Source organism: Amia ocellicauda, chromosome 14 (genome assembly GCF_036373705.1).
Source record: "Amia ocellicauda isolate fAmiCal2 chromosome 14, fAmiCal2.hap1, whole genome shotgun sequence".
Taxonomy (NCBI): Eukaryota; Metazoa; Chordata; class Actinopteri; order Amiiformes; family Amiidae; genus Amia; species Amia ocellicauda.
In genome coordinates this window covers 29491086-29503107 of record NC_089863.1, presented here as the reverse complement: position 1 = coordinate 29503107, position 12022 = coordinate 29491086, and the positions used below count along the sequence as shown (strand labels likewise).

The window sequence follows — 12022 nt, the reverse complement described above, 5'->3', positions numbered from 1 at the left end:
TACAAAAGCTTGATAGTTTAAAATTTACAAATTAAAATGGGAAACTATCATTCTGTTCTGCCTTATGCACTTCTTTAAAGGCCTCTTCTCTCCCCCTACAGGGGCAGCAGTGCTGGGGACAGATGATGACCTGGCGGTCTCCCTCCACTTCTTGAATTTCGGAGCCAGCCCCCCCTCCTCAGCCGAAGACTCCGGCCTCTCCAGCTTCATCGAGAACCCCCAGTATTTCTGTGGCATCGTCAAAGACAAGGACATGTGTAAGTGTTCAATCTTACAAGTGAAGTCCCCTGCCCACGTTTTTTTTTTCTATTGCTTCTCTGTTGAACTACATTTCCTACTAGAAAAAACAATAATCAAACTGTCTCAGTCTTAACTCTCCATCGGTCTTGTATGCAGATCTTTAAATCAATGTTCTGACATGTTCTGTGTAATTCAATCTCTATCTAGATATGTCTTTTTGTCTGTATATTTGCTCTGGCACTCTGTACACATACAGTGCGTCTTTAAAATTATCTGTCTGGTCTACAGTAACAATGTTTGACAAAGGCTACTCATATTGCACCGTTTATCGCTCTGTCTTTCTATTTCTTCACTCCGTTTTTTCATTTTGTTCATGGCTATCCAGACATCCATGTGTTACACTAGTCTGAGCACTTGGTCTGCTGTCTGTTGGTGTTTAAATAATGAGGTGAAGCTGCAAAGGGATTCTTTGTGTTGTTTGTGCAGGTGTGCAGTACATTAAGCGGAGGGATATTGTGCTGAAATGGGAGCTGGGAGAGGGGGCTTTCGGGAAGGTATACTTGGCTGAATGCTCCAACCTCAGCCCCCACGATGACAAGATGCTGGTGGCCATCAAGGTAAGAGCAAGGCTCCCCAGGCTGATCTCCCCCTAAACCACCTGTCATTATTGGGACGCCATAGGCACTGGTCTACAGAGATGCGGGAAGTGACATGGTCAGATGAGTCATCCTTCACCATATACTGGTGCATGTGTGGCGACACCAAGAGAACGGTACAGGCCTGACTGCTGGACCCCAACAGTGAGGGGATCCAGAGGCTCTGTTATGCTGTGGGGGGCATTTTCCTGGCATGGTTTGGGTCCACTTGTCCCCTTAGAGGGAAGGGTCACTGCAAATCATGACAAAGTTATCCTTTATCCTATGGTGACACATTTTTATCCTGATGGGAGTGGCCTCTTGCGGGATGACAATGCCCCCATCCACAAGGCACGAGGGCTCACTGAATGGTGTGATATGTATGAAAATGATGTGAATCATATGCTGTGGCCTTCGCAGTCACCAGATCTCAACCCAATTGAACACCTATGGGAGATTTTGGACCGACTCTCCACCACCATCATCAAAACCCCAAATGAGGGAATATCTTTTGGAAGAATAGTGTTTCATCCCTCCAGTAGAGTTCAGAGACTCGTAGAATCTGTGCCAAGAGCATTGAAGCTATTCTGGCGCCTCCTGGTGCCCAACACCTTACCGAGACAGTATATGTTGGCTTTTCCTTTAATTTGTCACCTGTCTGTATATATATATCTTTAATTTTAGTTTTTGAAGGAACACATTTTACTTTTTACAACTGGGAGGGGGATGTGTATTTCAAGCTATGTATATCATGGGCTTCAATGTTTGGCCTCTCTCTCTCTCTCTCTCTCTCTCTGCATCAGACATTAAAAGACGCCAACACATCCACCAGGCAGGACTTCCAGCGAGAAGCGGAGCTGCTGACAGTCCTGCAGCATGAACACATTGTGCGTTTCTATGGTGTGTGCACCGACGGAGAGCCGCTGGCCATGGTTTTTGAGTACATGAAACACGGAGACCTGAATCGCTTCCTCAGGTACGCTGGTCTTGACTTTCTCTATTTGCGGGGACTATTGACCCTCGCTGTACTAACTCCAGTCATACAAAAAGTGGATAATAATCCCCCTAAAAATTGCATTGTTTGTTTGTTTCATTGTGCTGGGCAGCAGGGTGGTTAGATGCTTCACACTTCCTTGGTCTGGCTATTAAAAACCTAAACCTCTGAATGGAGTCAGTCCCTATGAATCAGGTCAATTACATCATCTTTATTTCCAGGCCAAATTTATATCTCTAGATAATAAGAGGTCATTTTGAAACTGATACATTGCTCTTAACTATGACAAACAGATTAATGCTTCTGAAAATAGGAAAGAGTGATAGTGGTGGAATTTCTGTAGATACCAAATGAAATTAATAATGAGGCAACAAAACACCAACCTTTTGTTTGTTAATTTACAGGAATTACCAATAAGGAAAACAGAATGACATTTCTGATTGTTTCCTGTCTAGGATTTACATCTACCATCTGTTTCAACATTTACTATTGTTGTTTATTTTGAATGTCAGTCTATATGGAAGCTTTTTACATGTGTGTTGTAGGTGTGTTTAATGGTTTTGTAGAGCCACTCCACTGGAATGGCTTCAATGACTAAGTGAAGTTTTAAGACCATAAACCCAGTCATAAGGTCAGCCAAAATCAACAAAATCAACAGTGCTGAACGCAAGCAGCTTTTGAAGTCACGTACAATAGGACAAGTGTTTTCGGCTCTGGGTCCTGATCCCATATGGGGGCTAATGACATAGATTAGTCTTTAGGCATGGATCTATGACAATGAGTAACACAACCGAAACAGAAGCGGATTCTGCATAATTTAAGTGAAGAAGTCGCTTTAAAACAAAGCACACAGAGCTCCAGTGCTGAGCATCCCCCCATTGAGACCAAAGACTCTGTGTGTTAATCAAAGTCAAATCAAATACTTATTCATTGTGAAAGTTTATTCAGCTGTGAAATTAGATTAAAGATGTTTCATCATAGAATAACACATTAGTCATCTTGTCAATAATAATAATAATAATAATAACACTATGTAAATTTTTTGTTCCTGGGTAGTAAGTGTTATTTCCTAATTGCTTATGCCTCAAAAGTATAGAAAATGGGTATTATTCCCCACAAACTTTGCTTTTGTGACGAGGACAGTGATATTTTGAAATTTAACTATTTCCAATGAGAAAACGGGCGAATTTGTGTCTTTTCATTCACATGAAGTCAGAAAAAAACAACATTAACAAATTAACATGTATTTATTCTAAAGTAATACAAAAATAACTACAAAAGATTTAGAAGTGAGTAGTTTTTCGAGATTTACAATTATACTGTAAATTCTAGATTCCTTTTTGATTAATAAGCCAATTTGGGTTAAAGGGATTTTAAATAATGGGTTCTTATTGTTTTTTATTGGACCTCTAAAACTAGACTGATATCTAGAATTGACTTGGGTAATATTAAGATATTTCTTCTTATTGAGAGATCACAAGAATCAGCGCAGTCTAGACGTGATGAAGATATTTTTATTACAAAATCAAAAATACAAACAAACAGAAAACATTATACATCTATCCAGTGCAATAGGTGTTGGGGTCAATTTATTCAGGGCAATGTAACCTTCCAGATTGTCCAGAGGAAGCAGTCAGTGTTGATACGATGAAGGAATGATTGAGTCTTATTGAAAAGAGATAGAGATGAAGAGATAGGATTTCAATACTCGAGGGACTGTCAATGAGATCCAGACAACACACACACACACGCACACACCAATGATGAGTCAAAGCCCAAATGCCAACCATTAACTCTGTGCCATATGTCAATAGTCCAGGCTGGGGCGGTCTTGCAAAATAATTTCACAAACTGCATATTTATCGACTCATGGAACAATTTCTACCAGACAGATTGAAAATGGCGCCGTCCATTCCAGCTGTCCGACCCCCCCCCCCCCCAACCTCCAACAGCAGTGCCACCTGCCCTCCCCAGCAAAATCATTATGAAATTCTCTTTGAACTTAAGAATCACGTATATGACTGGTCTTTAGAAAAGCAGAGATATGACAAATTAGAGATTCAGCTTATTATGTGAAATGTTTAACAATAATTATAACAATAGCAAATATGAAATAGAAATGATTACTAGGCTATAGTTCAGGGGAAAATAGATACAGTCCCTTTCTATATCAATTACATCTAATTCAGAATTTCAGTGCAAAAAACGATCAATTCCAATATGTACGTACCTTGATCATGCCTCTTGCCTACGCTGGTGCGTATGATTTGGTTAATGCACAGTGATGTATGTTATAGTGTGTGTTCACCAGGTAAATAGTAACTTTCTTATTCTAGTACAGTCTGCACAAAATAGTTTGTTTAAAATTAACGCTTTCCAAATACTGTAGTGACTCTGCCACCCCACAAAATGTATTTGACCATAATGATCATAATTATATTGCTTGTAGATATTATTGCATATCATGCTTTGTCCAAACTGAACTGAAAACATGAATCTGTAGGTACCTAAACAGAACAAACACTATCTACCTTTTCACTGCATTTATTTGGGGTTGTTCTTGTTTTTATAAGGGCTCATGGACCAGATGCCAAGATTTTGGATGAGGGTAAAGTGCCCCCTCTTGGGCAACTGACCCTGCCCCAGATGCTACAGATCGCAGCCCAGATCGCGTCAGGAATGGTGTACCTGGCCTCCCTTCACTTTGTGCACAGAGACCTGGCCACCAGGAACTGTCTGGTGGGAGAGGGGCTGGTGGTAAAGATTGGGGATTTTGGCATGTCCCGAGACATCTACAGCACGGACTACTACAGGGTAAGTGTGAGCTGGATTATATTTTCTTTCAGTTACAAACTACTTGGTCAGACTGGAGAGACTCAGTCTAGCAAGTGTTATAGGTAAGCCTACAATAATAAATTTCTTAAGACTTAGAACCACTTCTTCCTGATTAATAAAGCTGAGGGTTTTGGTTAATTTAGGCCTTTAGACATTTTTATTTTGGCCAAACACCTGACAACCCTTTTGTTCCCTTAATTTAAGTCAAGACTTGATTTCTTCATCAGTGATTAATATGTGTTCCCATATGTAGAAAGAGGAGCTGTCTGGACTTCAGCTGTCCAAGGCCAGGCTTTGACTGTTTTGGGGTTTGAGATTGGGGAATACATAAAAGGAAAACATCACATAAAATAATCCCATAAATTGATCATCAATACTGTCCAAGCTATCAATCTTCTTTCTGACAATATACACTTGAACCTTGCAAAAGCTGAATGATTTGGAACAGTAGTTTTTCCCCTTTAAAAAAATTATACAAATGTAACAAGCCAGAAAAAAATATATTTTGCAAAAGGAAAAACTGTTCAAAATATTATTTAGTTTTATGAATGCTGCCTTTTAGCTACAGAAACATCCCAGGTAGATCCCTATCCAGACAGAGCCTGATCTTAGAATCTGATTTGGGTCTTTTTAACAAATGCTGAGAGGAAGGGAGAGCCTGAGGTCTGTTGGTTTGACTACAGGAAAAGGTAGAGGGACCTATAGTTTGAGGGAAAGGTATGAATAGTCATCGAAAAGGGACATCAATCATGGTTGAGCATTATGAGGGGCTGGTTCAGGGTAAAGAGAGCCAAGGAGATGTGGTCGAGGGAGATGGAGGTGGTGTATTAGTCCAGTGTAAATAAACACGCCACACTTTCGTAGCACCTCAGAACCCATACTGTTGATTTGGAGATCAGGCTTTTAATTTTCACATTCCTCAAGGGGTTAGCACCAATTTATTTACAAGAATTCGTCATGGCTCCCGACTATCCCCATTGCGTGATTTTGTTTATTCACAAAGCAATATTCTTATAGAACTTTATGGATGGCTGGTGTCAAACAGTACTTCACCCAGACCATTATAATTGCAACAGCAGTCCATCTAAAGTCATGTTCACACAATGGTCAAGACAACATATTAGTACATTTATCAGAAAGTATTTTTGCTTAATGCGCACAAGCAAATTGACCCTACTTTCTATTCAATCTATTTACTTATTTATATATATAAAAAATACTTTGCTATATAAACAGTGGGACTCTATCACAACTTTACCTCAATTTTCATGCAAATACCTTTTAAGAAAAAACTATTTTCCAATTTACTGTCTAGACTGTTTTTACTGGACCTGCTCTTGATATGAAGACTAAGAAAATCCATGGCTGAATCATGACACTAGTATACTTATCCAGTCACTTTGACACAGAAGAGGGGGTTTGAATGATGGGTAAATTAAGAGATGCAGCTTTGCGGAATTAAGTCATGTTGCCTAATTAGCCTAATATCCTAACACTCATGTAAATGCATTCGATGATGGTCTATGTCTGTGCCCTGTTGTCTGGCAGGTGGGTGGCCGCACTATGCTCCCTATTCGCTGGATGCCCCCTGAGAGCATCATGTACAGGAAGTTCACCACAGAGAGTGACATCTGGAGCTTTGGAGTTGTATTGTGGGAGATCTTCACCTATGGGAAGCAACCCTGGTACCAGCTCTCAAACAGCGAGGTACAGTACAGGCCTGCGCTGGGCCATTCCAGTCCCCCTGGGCTAAAGGGGTTTCTGCTTTTCATTCCACCTCAGGTCTTTAATTACTGAACTGAAGTCTGTTTTGGGGACTATTTCAAATTAGCTGTTTTCCCACAGGTCTAAATCAGTTGCTACTTGAAAATTTCCTATACAACCAGCAGGAATCTGGCCCCTCGAGGACTGGCAATGCTGTGTATATTTCCCTGTGGGACTGGTGGGGTGAAAAAGAAGATGGTTTGATTGTTTGGTATTGCACTTTTCTGCGTCCAACCCCGGGTGTCTGTCTACGACCCTCCTGTTTGAAGCAAATAATTCCTAGCAGTGAATTGCCTCCACTCTGAAGAGTGCTGAGTAGATTCAAGGAGCCCAAAAAAGGACAGAGAAAAAAGCACGACAGCCCCAAGCTTAAGACCGGCAGAATGCCAACATTACAGAAGGAGTACCTCTTTCTGCTTTTCCGAGGGGGGGTGGACGGACAGATCACCTTTCGCAAAGCCCGTTCGACACTAATCTTGTTAGCTTTCATCAGCTCCTGCTCTTAACTTCATTTGCCCCGGGTAACCCGATTGTCTCCTTTTGTCGGCCCTTGAATTGACGCGGACCATAATTAAGGAGGAGCAGAGAGATATTTAAAGACCCCCCCCGCCCCCCACACTCAGGGGAGTTTGGATTCCGAATTCAGACACATGACGTCAAGCAACAACACAACAAAACTCCAACAAAGACTTTCACAAGAGGCCGAACAGGCAGTCGAAAGCATTGTTGTGTCAGGATGGGAACACAAGTCTCTTCCCTTCAGAGGTATCAAGTGAGTGCATAGTCACCTGGACACATGGAGACAGGATGTGATTATGAGATCGCCCTCAAACTGGAAAACATGAATGTTTAAGTGAAGCATCACACAGTGTTGAGAGGATAATGGATGACTAATTACTTTGTGAAGCAAATGGCTAACACCCATCAGCTGTTCACTATTCCTCCCACCGATCAGACAGAGGAAACAATCAGTGTAACTGGTCTGATAGGGAAAGTATTCGCACATTAGCTTGTGGTTCCTTAATTAACCAATGATAAACAGTGATTTAAACACACTTATATTGACAAACAACAATATATATAAATAATATAAATGACTACTAATAGAAGTGTTATAATGTTACAATTTAAACATTGACGTCTTTCCATTTATAGGTGATGGTAAAATGATATCCTGTCTCAAAGTGTCTCATGTCAGTGGAGGCTGATGTTAACCCTGTTTAGACTTTGATAAACTCCCTGGCTGTGAAAACATGTATATTCCATTTTGGTAATGCAGTGCAGATTTGCTAAGAGACTCCTGATGCCGCTTTAGATCCATGCCAAATTGCATTGATGCTCAGCTTTGGCTTGGATGCTTCTAACAGGAAAACCTTATTTTCCTGTTCAAAATATCTGTTTATGTGTTTCCCACGGGAAGGAGGGAATCTTGGGGTTTCTGAGAAACACATCCACCTTGATTTGTCTTAAAGGAAAGATCAATTCTCAGCCAGGGGTAAGGAATCAGTGGGTTGTCAACAAGATCCAATATAGTTCTGTGTCTTTCTGTGTAGTATGAGAGTGGGTGTGGGAGTGTGTTCAGGTTGTGACAAAGTGTCATCTACACATTCCAGGCACCGGTCAGAGCAAGTGTTTAACTTGTATCCTCGTTCTAATTCTGTGTATGCTACTCTCTCCCTATCTCTCCACTCTCAGGCTATAGAGTGCATCACCCAGGGGAGAGAGCTGGAAAGGCCAAGAACCTGCCCCAAAGAAGTGCATCTGATCATGCAGGGTTGCTGGCAGAGGGAGCCCCAACAGAGACTCAACATCAAAGACATCTACAACCGTCTCACTACCTTGGTGAAGAGCCCCCCAGTCTACCTAGACATCCTGGAGTAGCCCCCTACCCCCCTCAAATCCTCAAAAGAGGAGGAGCCCTGACTGGGGTGTCGGCGTAGGGGGTGGGTGGCTGGGTGATTGTAGAGATCTAGCTTAGCACCTCCCATCCCCTCTACATCCCCCACTTCACCCTTCTAACCCCCATCCCCAGTTAAGAACCAAGAAAAGGAGACCCAAATTCTGCCAGATGTCGCTTGTTTGGTTGCCAGATGTGAGGATCTCATCCAGCTGTTTCTTAGCTAAGGATCGTAGGGAATCTGCTCCACCAACATGTCTGTGTCACTTCGTCCAGACACCCACCCACGATCTGTGTAAAGTCATCTCCATCTTCTCAATTTCCAACTGGGTCTTTCTTTCCTTTTTCAGGGTAATGCAGTCCTCCTCTTCCATTCATACCTTTCTGTACCTGCAGTCACATGCCTGTAAGGAACAGCTGGGTTTGTCCCAGTGAATGTCAATCTTCTGGTCTTAAAGTAAAGAGATACTGATGACTATGGAGCTGAAACCTCACATTCCTGGTCTTCAATCAGTCTGGAGGGGGTCAAGTGCAAGACCTCTGTATTTTTCTTTTGAAAAGAAAATATAATTTACTGAGATTTCTGGAAAATGTGGAAGTGATGGGGCCTCTTATTCTCAGAGCAGAGGGACCAGGAAATATACAAAGGGGAACGGCAATCCAGGCTTCATGCTGAGGAACTAGCAAGGGGGGGAAGAAAAGAGAGAGGGATGGGGGAGATTTATTTTAATTGGAGTGACATTATATATTTTACAGACAAACAAAAGGTCTCTTAAATGTTCCGTCTTTCCCTGACTCCCGCCAGCACTAAGAGATCTGTTGTTTCCCTTGGCACTTGATGTGCTGTTGTATTATCATGTGGAGTGCAGCACAAGAACAAACCAGTTTATCTTTAATTGATCAGTGCATAGGAAAAGTCACACCAAGGCTGGCACTAATCCCTTGTAGAATCTCACTCTTTCATTGGAGGGTCCCAGAAAGCCAGCTTCAGCTACATGTGTGTGTAGCTTCTTCCAGACCGCCGCGGCTCTTTGCATAACAAAGTGCTTGTTTTCTGTCTGATACGCACCTATTCTTGATATCCTACCTTGTGACCTTTGTTCCTTGCCTCGCTGGAGTAATGCTCGGGGGTCGACGGTATTTATGAATCCTTGAATCAAATGCCATCTGTCTAAACAGACTGAAGAGGTTTCATTCTTTAAAACCTTTGGTTACTCTTGTCCGACCTCTCCCCGGCGGCAGGAATGTTCTTGTGGTGTGGCGACCAAAACTGCAAAAAAAATTTTTTTAAATGGCTTGTTTGTATCTCTCCCTGTTAGAGTTAAATCAGTGATATAGAGTGGCCGTTGTAAAAGACTGGCGAGAATGCAAATGGTCTCCCAATGGCTAAAGAGGTCTGAATCTTGAGTAGCAGGTTGTAGGATTATAATTAGTCTCGTTTGTGAATGAGGCTTTGGGAACTGTTCCTATTCCTTGCCTACCATTAATTTTAATTGTGTGCAGTGTGCTCAGTCCTTCAGATGGCTGCCATTGAATCCATTTAACCTCCCTCTAACACCCTACGTGCCTAGGTGTTATAATTGTGTCTTAGTATTGCATCAGGATATCATACTGTGCAACAGCATAGCATGCAATTACAGTATAGTGTAGTGTCACTGTGCAGACTTTCTTTTTCTCTGTTACCTGGAAATCGGCTGTCTTATATTCCTTTTTGATAGGGTGATAGCTGGAAAACTGATATGCAGTGTGAAATCTCCCACAGATTAGTACCTCATCTCCTCCCAGACTTAATCCGAAAACCCCAATAATATTTCATAAGAAGTTATTTTGCTCTCTGGCTTTCGGGGCCATTCCTGTGCCTTCAGTATGTCAGACACTGGTTCTACAACACAGGCATGTGTTTGACTACTCATTATTTAATTATTCTATATACATATACAACAGCTGCCAGATATGTTTTTTTCTTTCTGAAATGTGGATTAATTTATTTCAGTGCACTCTGTGTGCTATTTTAATATATTGAATGAATGTGTTCCCAACGTGTTCCAAAATCAAACTGATGTCATGGCGCCTTCTTTTGTTTAGTTTCGGACTCGTTGGTGGCCTGATTTTTTTGTGAAGATCTACTCTCACAACACTGACAGAGTTGAAGGCTGGGGCGGGGGGTTTAATGGCATGGCACATGGATCTGAAGGCGATTGCTTAAGTTGTAAAAGGCAGTGCAACACGCATTGTCTTCCCCCAGCCACTTCCTCTGACTGAGAGAATCCTGCTTGGAAGCTGTTTATGCTGGAATTCCAGAATCAAAAGAAAAAAAATAGAAAAGATTAATCAAAGATCAGGAAAATTGCAGTCTGGAACTAATTAAACGTAACGCTAATCACGTGATGTCACGGTTCCCCAGTACTCACCCTCTCTCTCCACTAGAGGCTGCTATTACCTTGTCTTTCCCTGTCCCTTCTCCCAGCTCCTGTCAATCAGTCTATTAACATTCCGGTCTTGTTCACTCTCCCTATGTTCCTATTCATCCTGCACCTTCCCACCTGGTTTCCTGTGCCCTATATAATCCCCTCACTTCCCTCACTCGGGGCGAAGTTTTGACAGTAGTCACTGCAATCCTGAGCCTTGTTCCCGTGTCCTCTCCTAGAGCCCTGTATCTCCGTGCCTGGTATCTGTGTTTCCTTGAACCCTCGCCTGACTTTCCGACCACGACTCTGTCTCTCCCTTGCTGCCTTGTTTTCCCAATCCCACGACCCACGCCTGTGACCTCAACCACGTCTCTGTCTAGCCTCCATTGCCCTGATCCGCTTGCTCCCGACCCGCGCCTGTCCGACCACGCACTGCACTTGGGTCCCCTGTTCCCGAGGTGCAACCGTGACACGTGATAAGTGAGAAGGAACTGAAGAACTGCAGCTCCGCAGGACAGTGAATAAAATACTAGAAGCCTTGATTTTGTACTATATTGTAATATAGGTGTGAATCTCAGCCTGTGACCAAATTAATTCGACCAACCACTTAGGAGTCTCTTATAAATAAAGTGCTTTAAAACTGGTTCAATTACACCGTCTCGATCTGTTGATTTCATAGCATGTCAAGGAAGACAACTATACAAACATGTAGGTTACAATATGTCCTTTCTTAGACATTGCCTGTCAACACGACTAATGTAGGGATTGAAAAATTGGGGTAGAAATGTATGTTTTGTTTACACTATATTGCTTCTGATCTCAGTATCACCCAGCTCCCCACGTCTGTCCCCCACACACACGGACACTTTCTCCTTTTTCGGGCTCAGGGGAGCAGTAATGGATTCTCTGACTAATGCAATCACTAGCTCATTACTCTTCTCTGCAATCGCCATGGCTAAAGCTCTCTGGAGCCCATTGTCCTGTCACACTCTTTAATTTCAACACCCCCCAACACACACACACACACACACACCCTGCTCTGATCTAATTAGAAACAGACGCAAGTTCATTTTTGGGGGTTTTGTTCTGTCTCGTCACCATCTCTTTCCTCCTGAACTCAAAGTGAGATTAGTTTTGAGAGCATTTACATTAAGCGAAGATCACTCTTATTCAAAGAACGTTGAGAGATCCTAAACCCTAGAAACCACACCCCTCTTCTACTTCTTTTCACTCTTTTATTGTCCTTTTG

General features: G+C 42.2%; 1 protein-coding gene across 2 annotated transcripts in view; it reads left to right on the top strand.

Moving 5' to 3' along the window:
* Positions 1 to 11425, top strand: part of ntrk1 (neurotrophic tyrosine kinase, receptor, type 1) — a 40579-nt gene extending 29154 nt beyond the window's left edge. For both annotated transcript variants that reach the window (XM_066721579.1, XM_066721578.1), the window contains 6 exons: positions 102 to 257; positions 727 to 857; positions 1679 to 1851; positions 4443 to 4683; positions 6253 to 6411; positions 8164 to 11425. In XM_066721579.1, the coding sequence (XP_066577676.1) occupies positions 102 to 257; positions 727 to 857; positions 1679 to 1851; positions 4443 to 4683; positions 6253 to 6411; positions 8164 to 8349 (1046 nt within the window). In that variant the 3' untranslated portion in view covers positions 8350 to 11425. The remainder of the gene's footprint in view (positions 1 to 101; positions 258 to 726; positions 858 to 1678; positions 1852 to 4442; positions 4684 to 6252; positions 6412 to 8163) is intronic.
* Positions 11426 to 12022: the final 597 nt, after the last annotated feature.